The sequence below is a fragment of the Arvicola amphibius genome, chromosome 9 (assembly GCF_903992535.2).
Source record: "Arvicola amphibius chromosome 9, mArvAmp1.2, whole genome shotgun sequence".
Classification (NCBI taxonomy): Eukaryota; Metazoa; Chordata; class Mammalia; order Rodentia; family Cricetidae; genus Arvicola; species Arvicola amphibius.
This window is the reverse complement of record NC_052055.2, coordinates 62,190,233-62,209,894: the sequence shown is the minus strand read 5'-3', so window position 1 is coordinate 62,209,894 and position 19,662 is coordinate 62,190,233. Positions and strand designations below refer to the sequence as shown.

Genomic DNA, 19,662 nt, shown 5'->3' with positions numbered 1-19,662 from the left:
TTCAGCTCACCTCACAATCGCACTATTTGGTTAAGGCTTTGTTGTTCTAGAGTTCAGCTAGCTCTACCGGCTTATAGTTAAATTTAAAAAAAAAAAAACTTAAAAAAAACCCTATTCCAAATGTCTGGTGTTTTGTGAATAAGCCCCTTTGATCTCTGTGGACCTCGGAGGAAAAGAATTGCAAAGAACGCTGCAGGCCGCCAAAGAACCTGAACGGAGGTCTGGTCTGCTTGGGAATGCCAAACGTGGCTCACCCAAAGGGCTCCCAGATTTTTCTAGACGTGCTAAGGAAAGATTTCCTAACACATACACCCTCTGTACATACTGTGCATTCCAAAAAAGAAAGCTGCTTTCAAAGGTCAAGCTTAGACACACTGGGAAGATTGGAAACTGACACACCCAACTCAGACAGATTCAGTTGTGAGAACTTGATCTTTGGTGACAAGGCTTGAGCTCACCAGCTGAAGGAAGTTGGGGTGTCGTTGGTGAGTAAGGAGAGAAGGAGAAAAGGACCAGAAGGGTCAGCTCTGAAAACTTGCCCAAATAACTCTAAGGCCTGTGCTGTGATTCCGCCGCCTTCTGGACTAAGAATAGGTTCTGAGCCTTCTAGACCTGATGTGTCTTTATGCAAGTCAGCACAGGAGAAAGGTATACAGAGCAGCCCTGCTAACTGATGGCCTGTTTTCTCTCCTTCCTCTGTTTTTGTGAATCTCTGCCTGACCTTTCCTAATTTACACTCCGGTTACCACTACTACGCTATTGCTACTGCCATCAGCAGACACAAAACCCACTTTTCCATATCTGGCTTCTCCAACACTGACTTAAAGTTCAAAAGTAAAATAGATCCCATCACACTGAGACCCCTTCAGGCTTCATCTGGAAAAAAATAATTTCTGACTTTTAGAGACTAGGCCCTCAAGTCTCCCACCTTGATACCAAAGCAGCAGAAATATCAGCTGAGGAGAGGATTTGTGAAAAGCATCTCATCCCTACTGAGAGTTCAGTTGCCTTGGAACATTTCAGGAGGGCAAAGCAGGTGGCCTTACTTGGCCTGGAAATAAAAATCACGACCCAGAATACTTAGGGTACTTTGCATTGCCCAAATAGAGCCTCAGGAGGCTGCCAGGTGAGGAAGCACAGACAAGGAGGAATGTATTATTCTATGCTAGTCCAAAGGAGTCTCAGCTCTCTGGTTCTTCCTCGGCCTTTGAATGTACACTATTACTTGGGAATGTTTTGGAGGTTAATGAGAATTTAAAACTTGGGAACTTGGCATTTATGATATCACAGTGAGTTGCCATATGGAAATTATGTAAGTCATAAAAGTATGGCAAGAGTTGTATATATGAGTACGAAGTCCCCTCTAACCCACACCGTTTCTTCTCCTGGCCTAACTTCTCCCACTTGGAAATAAAATGTTATGTTCTAAAACAATAAGCCAACAATGAAACATCATCGTCATTTCTCTATAAATAAGCTTATCCTTTATTGTCAGCAGATCTGAAAGAGGCATTTAATTCATCCTGGTGAAAGAAGGAGAGAGATGGGGAGAGAAGATCATTTCAGAAAAAAAGAATATTACTGTAGTGATACTATTTTAGAGTTGATAGCCAGGAGCAAAATTAAAGACAAACATCGACCTTTCTGACTCTACACCTGATATGATTGGGGATTTATAGGACGCTTACAAAAGGGGAAATTTAATTTTTGTAGGATTTGCATAAATTCAATGATATTTTGGAGGGCTGAAGAGAGAGGGGGTAGGAGACATGCTTTATCTAGTTTTGTGATTCTACTAACATTACCCTGACTGAAAATCCAACCACATATGTCTGAGAGAAGCTCAGGAAGAAAGGAATGGAGGAGCTAGGAGGAGGAGGGCAGAGGAGCTGGAATGGGCTCAGGGTCTGTGGTCCCTTTCCAAAGAGTTACCAAGCTGAAGGAAGAAACGCTGCCACAGGAAAGAGAAGGAAGGTTTGGAAATCTCCCCAACACCAGGACACCCAGAGGTTTATGGTGTCTCTATAATCCCCCTGTCCCATAAACAGCAGCCGTTTTTTTAGGACAATTTCTGCTCCCTCCCTTTGGAAGGGGAAAATGAGGGAGTGCTTAAGGGCGAGAGGGAAGGGTGTTAAAAGGGGGAGGGAGTTTGAAAGAGCCCTGCACTTTGTTCTCCCGAGCTAATTTGCTGGTTTGGCGGGTTTCTGACGCAGGGTGGCAGCAGACAAAACAAGTAAACAAGGCACAGACACAATAAACAGGGGTGTCTGACAGCATTGGCACAGGCTGTGGGATACTTAAGGGGCAAGATTCTGGGTTAGTGTCACCCAAAAGTCGGTGTAACCAGAGCAGGAAGGCCTGAGGTCACCCTCTGTTATTGAGGAAGAAGCATGGAAGAAAGGCTGTGAATCTCCTGGTGCCACAAATCTGGGCAGGAGATTCTGGGGAGGAACCTAAGTGCCCTGGGAGCACCTCAGAGCCCCATCCAGCCCTGCTCCTGTCCTCACTTTCATTCACAGAGCTTTCCACTGACATTCATATTTCCTCTCAGTTCTGTCTGTCCTGGAAATGCTGCAAAAGGGGACCAATTATTTCCCAACAGTTGCCCATACTCAGGGCTCCAGGCACACAGGCCAAAGGGCCTAGCTTGTATTCTAGAGATGCCTCTACCAATCTTCTCTCCTAGTGGGCCTCTCTGGTTAAGGTCACTGAAAAGATTAAAATGTACCCCTATCAGTTTCCAGATCTGGGACCTTCCAGAACTAATAAGCCCTTCAGACAGTCAAATCGGGCATGAAGAAACAAGCCAGGGAGGCAAAGGGTGAGGGAGCTATTCACAAGCACCCTTGCCCCTGCAGGTTTACCTTCTCCACATGCCCTCCAATCACCCTGGACTGCAGCCATCCAGACCCCCACCCAGAAATCATCTTAGCCACTATAATCCCTTTGCCATCCATCCCTATGGAGGTTTTCAGTCTCCAGGGCCCAGTCCTGGCTGCTTAGAATTGCTCATAGCCTCACAACAACTATAAAAGAGTCCAAAGACTTCACTTTTAAGATGACTGGGTTCTCCTTGGAAGATAACCAGTGAGATGGCAGACTTCTTAGGGAGATAAAGAGAGACAGCAGAAGGATGTAGTATTTCTCAGGCTAGAGACTGGATAGCAAAGCAATAAGCCCAAGCCCTTGTGGCTTCTTTGGATTTTTGCAAGCCACATACTCTGATTCCAACACACATATTTCCACCAGAGATGCCCAGAGGGCCTCCTCCTTGTGCCCATCTCTCTCCTAGCCCAAGCCTTCTTAGCCAGAGAAGGCTAACAAAATTTTGCATTCACATAACATGGTGTTGAAAAATATAGCCATGGTTATATAGTTAAAAGCACAAGAAAATACAAGTCTCTTTATATTCCTCCCAGAATCTGAATTGGTATATTTGAGACTATATAATAATTATAATTCCACTAAGCCTGGTTTCACAACACAACAGCCAGTTCAGCAAGGTTCCTTCTCCAACCAAGGTCAAATTCTGTAGGGATCACAACTGTCAGACAGAGAGGAGAAAGTGTTTGTTTTGCCCCTTTCTGCTAGGAACCTGGCAGGAAACACAACGGATGGCAGGGTTTACAAAGCCTCTTAAGGGGCAGATCTGAGTGTACCCAAAAAGTGAGCTCAGAGGGAATGCTACTAGGTCCCAGGCTCTTGGGAGGTTGCCAAGCCTTTATCCACAGAATCCAGTGACTGCCTAGCCTCAGCTTTGAGTGTGCAGAGTCCTTGAGCAAAATTCTATTACTAGTTCCCTGACTATTAGTCAGAGGAGCTCTCCTAAAGTGAGGAGCCACATTCACACAGAATTTGGCATGCAAGGAGGTTAAGGATTGCCACTGGTGCCCCTCTTGAGTTTCTGCCGGAATGCCAGAAAGGGAAAGAACCAAGGAGCAGAAAAGCGAAAGTAACTGGCGAGCAGAGTGCTGTGTTGAGGTCTGATTTATCCCTTGGCCATGTCGGGAAAACTTGAAAACCAGGGCCAGTCACTGGCGTTCTGCTTCTCCACCTGCCAAGGGAGGGGGCCAGGGGTGAAGGGTATAGGAGGGGTGAGGGGTGGAAGTCTACAGGGCTATAGCCAAGAAGGAACAGGAAATCAATAAAAATATAAAAACACCTCAAGCTGGTGTTTTTGACGGGAACTCTCGTACCCTAGCACATCGATATGGCTATTAACACATCCAGCTAGATCCTCGTTAGGCCTGGAGAAATACCCCAGCCTAGCCCAGGCCCGCCCCTCGAATGGGAGGGGGCCTCTAACATCCCAGGTGAAGGAATCCACTCTGGCCTGAACAGCCTTCTCCCAAAACGGTTTTCTTTTGGGGTGGAACAAAGGAGACGTGTGCCCCTGAACATCCCCTCCCACGTCATTGCGGCCATTAGCAGGGACAAGGTCCGACAAAAATACAGGCAGAAGAGAGAAATAGCGGCCTCACCGATCGGCGGTTCCCACTGTACGCCAGGAAAAGGGCTCACGTTCGGGCCTCCAGGGCCCCTCCACTGTCTCAACGCACGCCCCTGGCCCTTTTCACGTCCCACAGATTCTCATTCTGGTCAGCCCTAGCCTGGTTCCCCCGGGCATCCGCCTCGGGGCCAGGCTCAAGCGGCAGCAGAGTGCGCGGCAGCGGCAGCGGAGCAGGAGGCAGGCTGCGCCCATTTGGGGAGAGCCTAGCGCTTTTCTCGGTCGTAAACAAGGAACGCGAAATTAGCCCCTCGGCAGACGCCTCTGCCGACACACCAGTCCTGTTGGGGGGTGGGGTGGGAAAGGGGAGAGAAAATGCCATTTCTTCCCCCGGGAGAATACCTCAGAGGCCTTTATGTTGACTGCAAAGGAGGAATTTTGGGGGGGCTGGGGAAGGGAAGGTGATTGTGGGGGGAGGAGAGAGAGGATTCAACATAGGCTCAACTCCAGGGATTTGGTTTGAAAGAAGTCGAACTGTATTTTTAACAATTTGATAAAAATGGGTTCTCTACCCTCTCTGCCCCACCCCACCCCACCCCCGCGCAGGCAGGCGACCGGTCTGGGTTTAAACAGGAAATCGAGCTATCCCCTCCCCCACACTGCTAGGCTAAGGCTCTCTCAGTAGAGCTTCTGGGAGAAGACGAGGGGGAATTGACCCTACTGAAGGTGAGTCTGGCTCAGCGTCTGGGCCCTCGCCAGGAAAATGCCGAGTTCCCAGTACTAAGGTGTGTCTGTTTGGGTGTGTAAGCATTTTGTGTGTTAGCCGCTCTTTATAAACACAATCTCACACTTAACAGGGTCGCCTGGGACCGAGGCCTGGGAGCAGGGCGGGGTCATATATCAAACTGCAACACAGTCAGGGCCACGTACATTTGGAAGAAATTAAGCCACTGTGTTATGAAACCATATGTGTCAAGTTAAGACTATACAACACGCCATTAGCACCAATTATGAGGAAGATCCAGCATTCTCCAGGCCACCTTAGTCTGACTCCCTTACCGAGGAAACCCCACCCACCCCACCCATAAAGTGCACAAGGGCTTGCAGCACCCTCGAGGCCCTGCGGATAAGGCCTGGTCTACACCCGCCCAGTTTGAAAACTCTCTCATTCCCACCTCCACCAGGACAAGCCAGGTCCTAATCGAGAGCAGCTCTGCAGGGTGCGCAAGAAAGTTAGTGTGGCATCCCGGGTGGAGGGGGCGTAAGTGGGGGCTGGGGGCGCCGGACTTGCGGGAGGGGGTGGATAGGTAGCTTTCTTGGAGCACTAGATGGCTTTTTTAATCGCTGCATTCCCACCCCCACCCCTTCCATCCCCCAGCGTAGGGCGCCTCCCATCCTTCTATGCGCCAGAGTGGGGGCGGGAGCAGGGGTGGGCAGACTCTCTCCCCTTGGCTGACGCACACCAGCCACCAGCCTCCCCCCCTAATTGTCAATTAACAGGCTCTGCCGCCCGCTTTGCTGCGCCCGCTTCCTGCTCCGCGGCCCGGCCCTGGGCTCACACTGCGCATGTGTGAGGTCTGGTTTCTAGCTCTTCGGGAAGGAGGGGGCTGCTGAACGGGGAGGGGGCGCTGGAAAGTTTGTTTGGGGTTGAGGGGTTGTCGTTGCTTAGGGAGCAATGGGCCCAGGCTACAGATTCTTTCTACTGTCTTGAAGTTTGAACTTCCAGGCCACCACGACCCATTTCCATCAGTTAAACTCTCTAAAGAGCAGGTATGATACTGTGGGCTGATATCAGAGGGCCCCGCGCCCCAGACTAGGATTTGAGCCCCGAGGGCCAAGATTCTCTAACCCTGGACCCCAACTTCGGCGCACAGAGAAATCAGAACAACACTTTCTCCCCACTATCAGTTACCAGTATTTCAGCGTTAACCCGGTCCCCCCATTTTACCTCCCCTTAATTACCCACGATCCCACCATCTCACCAGCCCCCTCTCCTCTCTAACCAAGACAAGCCGTTGTTGTCCTTATCATGAAACCGCCACCCAGCTACGGACCATTAGTTACATATTTGAACCAATAAGGAAACACTTACCGGGTGCTGCTGTCACTCTCCCTCTCTCCCTCTCTGTCTCTTTCTGTCTTTCTCTCCCACTCTCTGTCTTTCCTCATTCTGTGCCGTTGCCGAGCCTGTCTCAGCTCCATACACACACACACATATACTTTATATAAATTTAAAAAGAAAAAAGGAAAGTCCTAATAATTAAAAAAGTCAAATAAAATTAAGGAGAGTTGCACGGGGCAGGAGGGTGAGGGGAGGGGTGGAGGCGTCTTCAGCGCTGGATCTGAGCTCCCACACCCTCGTATCTCCTGCCCCTTGGGGGCCTGAGGGTCGGGTAGAGGGAGGGAGAGAGGTGTTCTCAACTCCTGCCTCTCCCCTTCCACCCCGCCCTCCCCAGGTGCCCCCAGCTTCCGGCAACTCCACCTGGAAGGAAAAAAATTAAATAGGAAAAAAAATTACTAATCAGATTAATAAAAAAAAAAATACTGCTAATGAACAGAGCGCCCAGCGCAGGTTTCCCTGGCAATGGTTAGGCTCTTACAGGGAGGACTGTTCTGCAGAGCGCTCGGAACGGACAAACCACAATAAAAAGTTCACGTTCATGGATGGAATCCACATGACTTCTTGTGGCCAATCCAACTTGTGAGTCGATCGTAAACTTTTATTACTCAGCTGTAAATTTTCTGCAAACAACCGGGAATGCGATGCATTTGTGTAGCGTGTGCAAATGGGCGCCACGGTCGCCATGTTTACCCAATTCTCTCAGAAAGGGAGCATCACCCAACCCCCACCCACCCTCACCCACCGCCCACTCCCCACGGACCGGCTGCCGCAGACTAACACAGCAAGAGCAGATAGGGCTAGCAGAGAAGGGAGAAAAGGGGGCTCAGAAGCTGAAGGTCGGCTGCCTCCTTTGCTGTCTGGAATTTTAAATACTTTTCTTAATAAATGAAGGTAATAATGTTGGATCTGATGAAAATCAAAGCTTTGCAGAGGTCTTGCAGCCTTGGGGCAATGAAGGCTGATGAGATGAAAGAAATAAAAATGAATAAGGTACCTACTCCTACCTTTGTTTTCTAGAAAGAGAGCACATCTTTTCTACTGCAGTGCCCCAGGCAAGCCCCCACTCCCCACCCATCAGACAAGAACTGGAGTCTCCGGACGCTAGCTGCCCTCCCAAGCAAGCCTATAGTAGATGGGGTCTAAAAAGCGGAGAGCTGGACCATAGTTTGGCAGTCCTTTGAGGCAGCAGAGGGTGACAGTTCCTGGGCAGCTTCAAGGACCCTTAAAATGACTTTCATTCCCCAGGTGGTCCCTTTCTCTGACAGAAGGACATTCCCACCCCCTCGAGACCATTCCTAGTTCCATTTCAGGTTCTCTCATTTCCTAGTTTCTAATGGCAACTTGCAAGACTCAAAGAATTAAAAAAAATGTTAACGTTTAAGATTTTGGTCCAGCTTTCTCTCTCTCTCTTTCTTTCTTTCTTTCTTTCTTTCTTTCTTTCTTTCTTTCTTTCTTTTTGAGGAGTAAGGTACTTTTGAAACCTTTTCACCCTCTCTGGTTGCCCAAACACCTGTCTTTTTTCAGGCAAAAAAAAAAAAAAAATTCTCCTTCAGTATCTGGGCAACTGAGATCTGATTTCAAAGTTCGCAGGCCCGTAAGAGAGTCATTTACTGCTTCAAATTCTGCCTTTTGCTCTAAAAATCTATGCACCCTATTTCCCAGACCACCAATTTTTGATAGTAAGTTCAGTGGGGAGGCCAGAATAGGCTACCTCACAGAGACTGGTTGCTAGGCTCTAGCCCAGCCACTCCCCACTGACTGGAGATCTTTCCTTGTCGGCATTGAGCTGGCGAGGGAACCTCAAGGGCTGAGTGCTCAACCAGCCAACCAGAGACCCTTCATCCCCTCCCCAAACTTCCCAGTGAAGCAGTTCCCTCAGCCGGATGCAGAGACCTCGTTTCTTTTACAAACCCACCCATAAACTTTATAACAGGTAGTTAAAAATTACGGCGGCGAGGAAGCGCTGGCCCAGTTTCTCACAATGGGCAGTGGGAGAATGGGACAGCACTGCCGGGCAGCTCACCGGAAATTTTCCTTCCAGATAATGGCACACACAACCTGTCCTGAATCCTCTTTAATTGGGGCTAGGGATAACTTTTCAACCTTCAGGCATTCTCTGGAATGGCATCTCATACCAGGAATATGAAATTGTGGAGGTCAACCCATGCTCTCCGTCAAGGGGTCCCCTAGGAGTCTCTCAGGGGCACACTAATTTCTTTGACGCCCCAGATTTCTCCAAGACCCCCATCTCCCTTGGACATTCACTGAAAAAGTGGGAAGAGAAAATGAGGCGATATTTTTTTTAATCCCGAGAAACGAATTTGCCCCCAGTCTAACAGCTGCACCATCCTGTCTTTACCGTTGAGATTAGAATAATAAATCCAAGGCGAAATGAGCGAGATGCTTCAACTCAGCGTTTTGAAAGATACTATTTTTCACAAATCACAAATAGCTTTCGGAAGCCACTTTGATTGGCTAATAAAAAAGTAAAGAATGGGAGAAAGTCGTATCTGCAGCAGCCGAATGGTACCCATTTCGGTAATGGGACGGCAGCAACAACATTTAGGAGCACGCATTTCTAAAGAGCACATCCCGCTTTTGCAATTACATTCCCCCATAAAATGGGTTTTTAAGCTCCTTTTTTTTTCCAAACGAGAAAGCAGAAGAGGTGGACAAGGGAAGCGGGGAGCGGATACAGCATGCACGAGGGGACGCTGGGGCTCCTTAGGTCTGACCCTCCTGCTGCCCGACATTTCCAGAGAAGCCGGGCGTCAGACGCACCCGCCCTCAGACGCGACAGTTTAGGGCCATGGACACTACAGAGCAGGCCAGGGATGAATGGGGGGTTGGTGTGTGTTGAGGGGAGCTGCGAGGCGCCTCAGAGCCATTTGACAAGGGGTTCATCTCGCTCTGCTTTAGGGAAGGTTTTTTTTTCCAATAGCAACCATCACCTCAGGATTAAAAATGAAATGGCTCTCCCTCAGTGATCCCACAGAGTCAGACAGGAAGTGAAACGCTGTTTTCAGGCTTCCCTGACCAACCGCCTATGCCTCCGAAGTCAAACGGGATCAGTTAATTGTCAGCAGGGACCCCAAATTCCACAGATCCCCCACCTCCTACTTAAAGTTATCCCCAACCTGTCCTTCCACCCCTCAGCAGCTTCTCAGCCCCTAGGAAAACTGCCTGACAAATCTTGAACCCCTTTTATAGGAGCCAGAGATTAGTACCTGGTGAAACATTTGGCCTGGGCCTAGGTTAAAAATCATTGACCCCAGAGATCTGGTCTCAAAAATATCTGTCTTTAGGGTTCTGTTTTTGAAGACCAGAAATCCTTTCTTCCCCTCTTCCTCTGGCCAGGCTGAACCAGACATCTTCTATCTCTGGAATTTGGAATGGTTTGGGCATAAACAGATTTGTCTGCCTAGGACCCTACAGAATGATCCCTTTGCTGGCTGAGATCCTGGTAGTAAACTCTTTATTTTAGAAAACGAAAAGATTCCCTTGACCCTGCTGTGGTGGCTGTCCACCCAACAGGCCTATCTTCCCAAATCAGTGGTCCTCACTGTGGTAGCCAGGCAAGCAGCCCAATTGTAAAAGTGAAGCCAGGAGCTGGCTTGAAACAGTCAGAACAGAAGCTAAGTGGACACAAGGGGGCTGAGTGGCAGTGATAGTCTTGTGTTGAATTTGAATTCCAGGATGCAGACCCTGACTGGTATACCAGCCTATTCATTTGTCCTTCCCTTCTCCTCTGAACCAGGCAGAAGCTTCCTCATTCCACACTTTGGCATTTGTCAGCCAAACTCTCCTGACTACTCAGCTACATTTAGCTTCACATACACCCATCCCCATCCTCTCCACTATTACAGTGTAAAGTACTGGATGGTAAGGGGTGGTCACAAGCAAGAGAAGAACCCCACCATCTCACCCTTAGCCCAAACCCCTGGAAGAAAAGTCATAGTCACAGGAGGAGCATGGGGCAGACTCTTTGTATGGACCCAGCCCAGAAATGAAGGGGCTAATGTCTTCCCATTGGAGTCCCAGCACCTATGAGCCTTCTGGTTTGGTATTAGTGTTAGTTAAGGAATCTTCCTTCTAGTAGACTTTTCTTTTTCCTTAACCCCTTAACTGGTCAGTCACCTGCCCTCCCATCTCCCTACTCTCTCCACCCTATTCCCTATTCTCTCTATGTGAGTTCCAAGTTCCACCACCCAAGTCAGTCAGTAGGCCTTTTGCAGAGCTGGGGAAGGGAATAAGGAGGGAGGAGTAGAAAAAGGGGGGGAGTTACAGAGAAACAGCAAGTCTTTCCAGCTTAATTTCTTCTTTCTTTTTTTTATTATGACTCACTTATACAATACAAAGTACTTGGACCAGGAACAGGGCTTTCAGGACACAAAATCTACATTCATAGCTGGACATAAAGACAAATGACCAAAAATTATTATTATAGATATATTTTAACATTTTTTTCCTTTCGAGCACGTTGCATAAACAGAGAATTCAAGACAGAGTAACTATGCATTCAGTGCGGTTTAGTCCTACTCTACTGGGGTTAGAAGCACAATGAAAGCGCACAAGACCAGCGGGCTAGGCAGTCTCAGTTGTTGGGGTTTTTTTCTTAGTGAAATAAGCAGCAACAGACGACAACAAAACCGCATTACAAATACTCTCAAAGCAGGATTTCTTTCTATAGGTAGTGATAAAATACATTGAAGGTTTGTTTTTTTTTCTTTTTTCTTTTTTTCTCTTTTTACCTCCTTTAGTAGGATTTTTTTTCTTTCTCTCCCCTCCCCCAAGATTATTGCAGGTTCCCTTTAGGTAGTATATTAAAGTTTTTTATCAGTATGTTATCTTCATGATTATGGTGATTTCTGAGCACAAACACTAAGACAGCTCAGAGGAAGCTGGGCCCTAAGAACAGAAATCAATCAGCAAGGACAGGCAAGGAAGGCTTGGGCCCAAGTGACTATGGCACGGATAGGTAGGATTTTAGAGACCATTGCAGGCCCCTCTTTACCCCTCAGTAAGGGGGTGGATAGATTCTTAGGTTCCTGGAGAAAGCCAAGGGTTTTCTAAGGAAGGAGCCTCAGAGAGGGAGGGAATCTTCTTTGCTATCTTTTATTTAACAGTTTTCCCCTTTCATTCCCCTTTCTTCTGCTTTTTTCTTCTTTCCTTTTCTTTCAAAAAAAGAAGTTAATTCAGTATTCTGATTCCTAGCATACAAGCCAAGCCAAGAACCATCGTTCACATCTTCAGGCAGATTCCCTTTAAAATAAATACCAGAGAAGCAATGAGTGGGAGGGTGGGGAGAAGTGGGGTGTGTGAGAAGGCTTAGACCTTAAAGTTCAGGAAGGGCTCAGAAGCTGGAAGCAAGGACAAGTGAGTGTGTGCTGGGCATGAAGTGGAGCAGAACTTTTCCTTGTGTCTAGGTCTCCCCACCCCCTGGTCCCCAAACAGATAAAGAGCAGGGGAAGTCCAAAGGTAATAAAAGCAGAGCTGCAAGTATCTGACAGGTAGTTAGAGCAGTGAGTGCCATTCTATTCTCTATAAAAGCAAATGACAGTCGTAAACTTCTCAATTTATCTGCTACCATAAAACAAAACTTCAAGGGAGTTGCTGGGGGGGAAGATTTTCTCTCTCTTTTTTCCTAGTCCTTATTTTCTTCCTTTTCCTCCTCTTCTTTCTCCTCTTCCTCATTCCCTTCTTCTTCCACCTTCTCCTCATCTCGGGCTCCAGGCAGTTTGTCCTTGTTGTTCTCCTTTTTCCACTTCATCCTTCGGTTCTGGAACCATATCTTCACTTGTCTCTCCGTCAGTCCCAGGGCGTGGGAGACTTCAATCCGGCGCTTCCGTGTCAAATAAGGATTAAAGAGAAACTCCTTCTCTAGTTCCAAGGTCTGATACCGGCTGTAAGTTTGTCGTCCACTGCGCCGCCCAGGAGCTGGACAGAATAGAACCCCAGTCTGGTTATATCTGGTTGGGGCGCTCCATTCCCCCCCACACAACTACTTTGCCTCCCACAAAGCTCCCCCCACTACTTCTTAGTTTTTCCTCTTGCCGGTGAGTCTGCCAGCAGAAGGCAAGCAAGGGCAGGAAAAGTTTCCATAGAGGTTTTCGTTTGACTTTTTTTTTCACCTTAGGAGGTGGGTGAAGGTGAGGGGCAGGGAGGTAGCTGTCTGAAAAGTAGGAGTTTGTGGGGGACAAGGGAACCTTGCAGGGTCCTTCAGGCCTCCAGCCTGGCCCTTACAGCTTTGTTTACAAGTACAGAGTGGCATTTAGTAAGGCAGCCTAGGGACACAATCTGCTTCCAAGAAAAAGGAAAAGGGCCCGGGTTAGAGGAGAGGGGTTTCTGTCCACCGCCACCGCCTTGCCTATCTCTGCCTAATGCTTTTCCAATAAGAGAAATAATTGATCTCCTGGAATGTATCACAGCTCTGCCTGATTGCTAACTGGAGACCAAGAAATAAATCAAAGGCCATCCCTGCCTGAACTGTTGTTTTTGCTTCCCCCTGTACTTCGAAATTGGGCCTTGAGGGGCCACCCTTGGAAGGGCTCATGACCTGAGCAGCTTTCCAAGAAACCCCATAGATCTTGACGGGGGAGGGGTAAAACTGACTAGCCCCTGGACCCCAGAGGCCCCTACTTTGTATAGCACTAGTCCCTGGACCCCAGAGGCCCCTACTTTGTATAGCCCCTCTCTCTTCTGGAGCACTGATTTTCTGCTCAGGCGTTCAGTCTTCTCTCCAACAGGAGGAAGTAAAAAAAAAGTTGGGGTGATGGCCTTCAGGTTGCTTCTTTGAGAGGAAGAAGTGGAGACCCCAAAGAGTCAGAGTGCCTGTCCTTAGGTTCTTGCCCCTCTCTCTGGCTAGAGGGAGACAGTAAAGGGTCTTCCTTTCTCCCAATGTCTGGCCTCTGTCTTGGAATGGCTGTCTTTCTGTCTTTGGGAAAACTGGCTACCGCCCCCAAAGGCTAATAACCCTAGTTTACTTAGGGTGTTCTTGTCAGCCACCTCCCCAACTTTGACTTTAGAGATGGGAAGAGGGAGAGAGAGAAGGAATGGAGGAAACGTTTTTTAGCCCCTTTGCACCCACCTTCACCCCAACACTCACAATATCTTAGGTGCCCCCCCCCGCCCCACACCCAGCCAAACCTTTTTAACCTCCAGGAACCCACCCAGGCACTGGAGTGGGGTGGGAGAGACCCCCAAAGCTAGGAAGGGAAGTAAGGACAGACAAAAAGGAGGCGAGGGAGGGGGAAGACCCCGGAGCGCGGGAGACCAAGGGGGAAAGAGAAAAAGCTTCTCACCGTGGGGTCTCATCCATGGAAACATGAGGCTGGGAGACGAGTTCTGATTTAAGTGGCCTTGTCCTTCGCTACTGTTAGTGTTGGCGGAGGATTTACAGTCGGGATATTGCACCACGCTCGCCTCTTGCTGAGCCCCATAAAGGGACTGTCTGGGGAGCGCCTCGTAGCCATAGAATTTGGAGGCGTCTCCGTGGCAGCTCAACGAGCACGGGTTCTGCTGGTAGCCCGAGTTGGAGATGCCGGAGGTGCCGTGGTGGAAGAAGTCTTGGACATGGTGCGAGGCATGCTGGAAGCCGGGCGCTGAGCCTCCGGGCCCGTACACCAGAGCATGGCTCCTGCCCACGCTCTGAGGGAACCGGCAGTCGTAATAGGCCGGTTCCAGGGACTCGCCGCCTTTGTATTTGGAGAACAGGGGGTTGACGAAGTAGGAGCTCATGCTGGGCACATGAAAACCCGCGGCCCCCTCCCCTTGGCTCACGCTCCCCCGCCCGGTATCCCCGAAACTCCCCTCCCCCCGGGACCGAACCCCCAAGCTGGCCGGCTCCCCCGGGCTGGACTGCTGGGCTGGGGGCTGGGCAGGTGGGGGCGCGGTGCCGGCTGAGAGCTCGGGCGGCGGCGGCTCTGTTCACTGTCGGTAGGTAGAGCGCGCGCTCTCACTTAGCTCTTTCCTCTAACAGCCCAGGCGAATTCCTCAGACTCCCGGCGGTGGCGGCGCTTACACGCGATTCGCGTTCATCAATCCACGACATGAAGACAGGCGAGCGAGCGAGCGAGCGAGAGAGAGAGAGAGCGAGAGAGCGAGAGAGAGCGAGAGAGAGCGAGAGAGAGCGAGAGAGAGCGAGAGAGAGAGAGAGAGAGAGAGAGAGAGAGAGAGAGGGAGGGAGGGAGGGGGGGGGGGGGGGGGGGGGAGGGGTTTTGAGGGGTTCGGGGCTGGGGGGACCTGGAGAAGAGGGAGGGAGGAGAGGGGAGGGATGGGGGTGTGGTGTGTGTGTGTAGGGGATGGCCAGCCAGCCCCAGCTAATGGCCAGGCCAGCTTTTTCAAAGTATGTACTCTTGTTTGAAGGTGCACCCCTTTTCTGTCCTTTTTGAGAGATACCTGAGCCAGCAGGTCAACTCAGGTTACCTCAACAGGTAGAAGACCCCAGGGGTGAGTCTTAGTAAGTCGGGGCTGAGCCTTTAACCGCAAAGGTGAGTTATCTGGGGGTTCCTAAAGTCTGGGGACTTCAAGAAGAAGCACAGCGTGTACCTGGACCTTCAGGCTGCAGACCCTCTGGTCCCTGAACTCTCCCCAGGGTCTGAAGCTGCCCTGTCTTCTTTACATCCGGGAGACTCTTGTCCCTTGACTACTATAGGTAGAGACGGGGGTGGGGGGATGACACTCCATGTACCCCAGCAAGACCACAATACCCTTTCAGAAAGCAGTTCCTCCAAGGAGTAGGAAACCCAAACAAGCTTGGCTGGGAGACTCTGAGAGCAAAGCTGTTTATAGGGACCAAGAGAAACAGCTTGTGCGTCCAGGCTTCTGCCTAGCCTAATCCAAGACATTTCTGTTTATGAAACTATTAGTGGGCTGAAGGCAGCAGGAGTAGGCCTCTTACTGATTCTCATAAACCACCACCCCATAGGAAATGCCAGCTCCATCTACAGGGGCCCTCAGGCTTCACTGCACCCCCCTCTTCTCCAGGCAGGCTTCCCAGGCCAGGATGTGGATGGGAATTGTCAACAGACACTCTTTAAATATTTACCCACACTTTCGGGGAGGGGGCACATATCCCCATGCCCAAGACTGGACAAATTCAAGTTAATTCTAATGGAAAAAAATAACCTTGGTCCCTCAACCCCCTTCCCTAGCCATAGTGTCTACAGTGGGCTTAATGCAGGGAGAAAAGAGAAGAAAGCATGAGAGCAGTGTGTGTGAATGTGTGCTATTGTGCTCGTGAATGAAGACGAATAAGAATGATTTTTTTCTGTCTTCTTCCTCCACAGTATGTGAGGCTTACAAAGCCATCCTGGAGCACACTCAGAACACACACACACACATACACACACACACTATAGATATAGATATAGATGTAGATATAGAGTATGTATACTTATATATGTGTCTAGTGTGTATATATATGTATATATATATATGTACATGTACATATATAGATGCTGTACTATTCTCTTACTCAGAGACATATCAGTGTATATTCATTTTACACTAGCTATACACATTTCTGAAAGTGGCCTTTCTGACCTGTACATACATGAGTGCAACAGACACATGCACAGAAGGCTTGATTAATATAAATGCTTGAGAAATATGTATTTGTAAGCTTTTGCATCAAGAAAAAATATACCTGTTTTTCTTCCTCATCCTGGGGTTTCAGGGTTGGGCAAGGAAGGGTGTGGTTAGAAAGCAAGATCTCTTCCTTTCTCACCCTAATCTGGAACCAGCTCTGGGCTGGCTCTAGGCATAGAGGACAGGATAGCAGGGCAAGACAGGATAGAAAGAGCAGTTCTCCCCTGTCCTTTTTTTATTTAAATAATTACTGGGGAAATGACCACTCTCAGCCCAATTCTTAAAGGAGATTCCTGGTGTTCGGGCAAGAGACTCTATACTAGAATCTTTGCATTAGGGAACTCACCGCTATTGAACTTAGGAACTGCCCAAACTCTTAGAGACAACTCTAGCTCTGAAGCAGCAGGAGGGGAGGTTCCTGAAGTGCTGTGTCAGGGCTGTGGCTCTCACGAGGGTCCAGAGTAGTGCAAGGAACCCCAGAGCATCTCCACCCCAGCATAGCCCGCTGCGTCTTTGGCTCCAGCCTTTTCCATCTGAGAGAATTTGCTCAGTGTATAGCTGAACAGAGTGGATTCTGGATTCCTAGCATCTGACCATGGGGGCTGTCATAAATACTTTCTCTTTTTTGACTGGAAAGAGGAGACTCAGAGGGTCCGGATCCTCTCTGGGGCCTGTGCCTTATCTTTTAAGGGGTGGGGAAATCTATTTCCAGATTTTATGGTCCAGAAAAAAAAACCTGCAAGAGAGCTATTCTTCTGGGCCTTTGTGTCTTGGAATGCGGCTGTCCTGAACGTGCCATTACCACCGCCGGTCCGGAGAACCCATCAGTTCTATAAGCCTTGGTCGGACTTAGTTTCCCCTTTGAAGGCTTTTCTCATCTTTTATTTTATTTATCTATTTATTAATTTATTTTTTACCCGTCTCTGGTTTATTTTGCTCTCTGAGCCTGGAAATAAAGGAGCCGCAAGCAGTCATCCTCGCCGGGCCGCTCTTTCCCTCTGCCCAAGGCCTGCACCACCCTCTTAGGTACCACGGATTTATGTTCGTTTGTTCGGGTCATTCCGCCTTTTTGTGTTAATTACCTGCTCCTCACTTATCTCCATCAGCGATTATTTTTGATGCCTGCCTTCTTTTGCCTCCTGAACTCTCGGATAGAGCGGGGGCCCATCTCTTGCTGCCACTCACGAATTATTTACACCTCGCAGGTGAGAGGGTTGGTTTGTTCAGAGGCAGTGGGACCGAAGCCGGCAGAAGCCAGGGGCTTTCTGGCCAAAGCTTCCAATTTGGCCTCAACTGTCAGTAGGCCAGGCTGATCTGGGGTGGAGGTGGAGGTGGAGGTGGGGGTGGGGTTGGAGGAGGGGGAAGGGAGAGACAGAGAGAGAGACAGAGAGAGAGACAGAGAGACACAGAGAGACACACACACAGAGAGAGAGAGAGACACAGAGAGAGACAGAGAGAGAGAGAGAGAGAGAGAGAGAGAGAGAGAGACGCTTCTAACATTGAGCAACAGCGCCACCTCGTGTCCACTTGCTCCAATGCAATCTGAGTGAGGAAAAGCCAGCAGAGGTCCTAGGCTGAACTGAAAGGTAGCAAGTTGAGAGGAAGAAGCCTCTAAACCGGTGTAAAGGAGAGAGATTCCCAGGAAGGTAGTTGCCTCTATTCTTTGTTTTTCTAAATTCTTGAAATAAACCATGTGAAGGGTTCCACACTTTCCTCTCTTTGTAACTCTCCTTTCTGGAATAAAGAGACATTGCAAAGGAATATCTGTGATCTCCTCCATTCAGACGTTTTTCTAGTCTAGAAACCACTTTGCCTTTGCCTTCGTGGGTGCGCCACCCCATCCGAAGTTCTCAGGACCTTCTGCTCCCAGCACTCTCAGTCCCTCTTATCGGGTTGCACAGCCTATTCCACCCGCTGCTTGCCGGACTTCAGGCTGCTCCCACCCCCTGGTTTGTAGCCCTTCCCTAGCGTGCACGCTCTTCACCTCTCCCTCAGCCAGAGAGATCCTGATCTCTGTGGGCTATAGACAAAACATTCCTATAATCCGATTTCAAAGGAAAGAGTGTCCACTTTATTTAAACCATAAAACAATTAAGCCCAGACGTCTAGCCAGCTCTGCGTTGCTGTTTTGTTCGGGCCCCATTCAGAACCCAAAGCAGGGAGACAAACAGGGCCATAAAAGTGGCATTTCTGGGCTACGCAAATGTACCTATCTCTGCCTTCCCAAGTAGGACAACCTTTAGGGTTTTGTGATTCTGACAAAGGAGCAGAGGAGTTGGGGGAGGAAACATGAGGGGAAAAGAACGTCTGCCAGACCCTCTCCTGGTCTGCTTTCATTTCTCTCCCCAGATGTGTGTCGTGTTGTTTTAATTCACAAATAGTAATGAATAAAATCGAATCTAACCCTGATCTGGAGGCTGGAAACTGGGATTAAAGAGTGGGCCTTCTCTAAATCCCACCTTCTTCTGGTTCCTACAAGCTCTGAGGCCCCCTTTTCAGCCGGCAGGCTTCAGGAAGCAGACCTTAGAGCAGGGGTGGGGTGGAAGCCCGGCAAGAGCACTGAGCTCAGGCAGGAAGAGAAGCCGGCATCCTCCCTCTTGATAGTCCTAAGGCAAGAAAAGGGTGTCTTGGTTCCCATCAAGTGCAGAATTTAGGCCAGGATTACAGAACAGGAAAAAGACCAAAGGGAAGAGTAAGGTTGTGAGAAAAAGAAGGCGAAGCCCTTTTCCAAAAGACCAAGGAATTAATGCTCAGGAGTGGGAGTGGTCTGCTAAGTAGGGAATAGGGAATGCATTAATGGCTTGGCCGCTAAGTCTGTTGTTGCCCACTTGGTTGCTGTTCCCCCCACAATATTAAAGAATCAAAAATTTCAACCCTTTTCACTTTCCTCCAATCCCCCAAATTGGAAGAAGAGGATAGAAGATGCAAATAATGTGGCAAAGGCTGTCACTCCAAGTGCCCACCAGTCCTGCCAGGGGATGCTTTGGCAAAGTGGCCAGCCTGAGATGTTAAAGGGCCATATTTCAAACAGTCCAATTTTAATAGTTTCCAGATTGGGGGATTTCCGAGAAAAGGGGTGCTGGGTTGAGGCGGACCCAGCAGTTCTGTCTGCTTCTGATTAGCCCATGAAACTGTTAGCTCCAGAGAGAGAAGGTTCTAGAGAGCCCCACCAGACTGTTATGTACATATCCCCATACCTCTGTGCTTGGGGTCCAACTGTCACCAGAGAGCACCCCATGGCTAGGTAACTGCTAACCCTCCCCCTTGTACCTTGGCCTCACTACCCCCTAGGAGAACTACTTAGCATGACCTTAGTAACACTCATCAACATTCAAAGGAAACATGGTGGGGTGGTTAGAAGGGGAGAGAAGAGCTGGGAATGAATTCACTGAAAAGAAATTAATTCTTATTATATTGACTTTGTGATTCATTTTTCCTCTCCTTCTTCAGTATTTTCTCCTGCCTTCCTTCTTCCCTTTCTTCTTCCCCCTCTTGTCTTTTTTCT

At 49.0% G+C, this 19,662-nt stretch overlaps 1 protein-coding gene across 1 annotated transcript; it reads right to left on the bottom strand.

The window, feature by feature from the left end:
• Positions 1 to 12,213: 12,213 nt before the first annotated feature.
• Hoxc8 (homeobox C8) lies at positions 12,214 to 14,306 on the bottom strand. The gene is made up of 2 exons (XM_038343360.1): positions 13,871 to 14,306; positions 12,214 to 12,506 (listed from the first exon to the last, which is right to left on the bottom strand). The coding sequence occupies exons 1-2, from the start codon at positions 14,304 to 14,306 to the stop codon at positions 12,214 to 12,216; spliced, it is 729 nt and encodes a 242-aa protein (XP_038199288.1).
• Between the last annotated feature and the right edge of the window lie 5,356 nt (positions 14,307 to 19,662).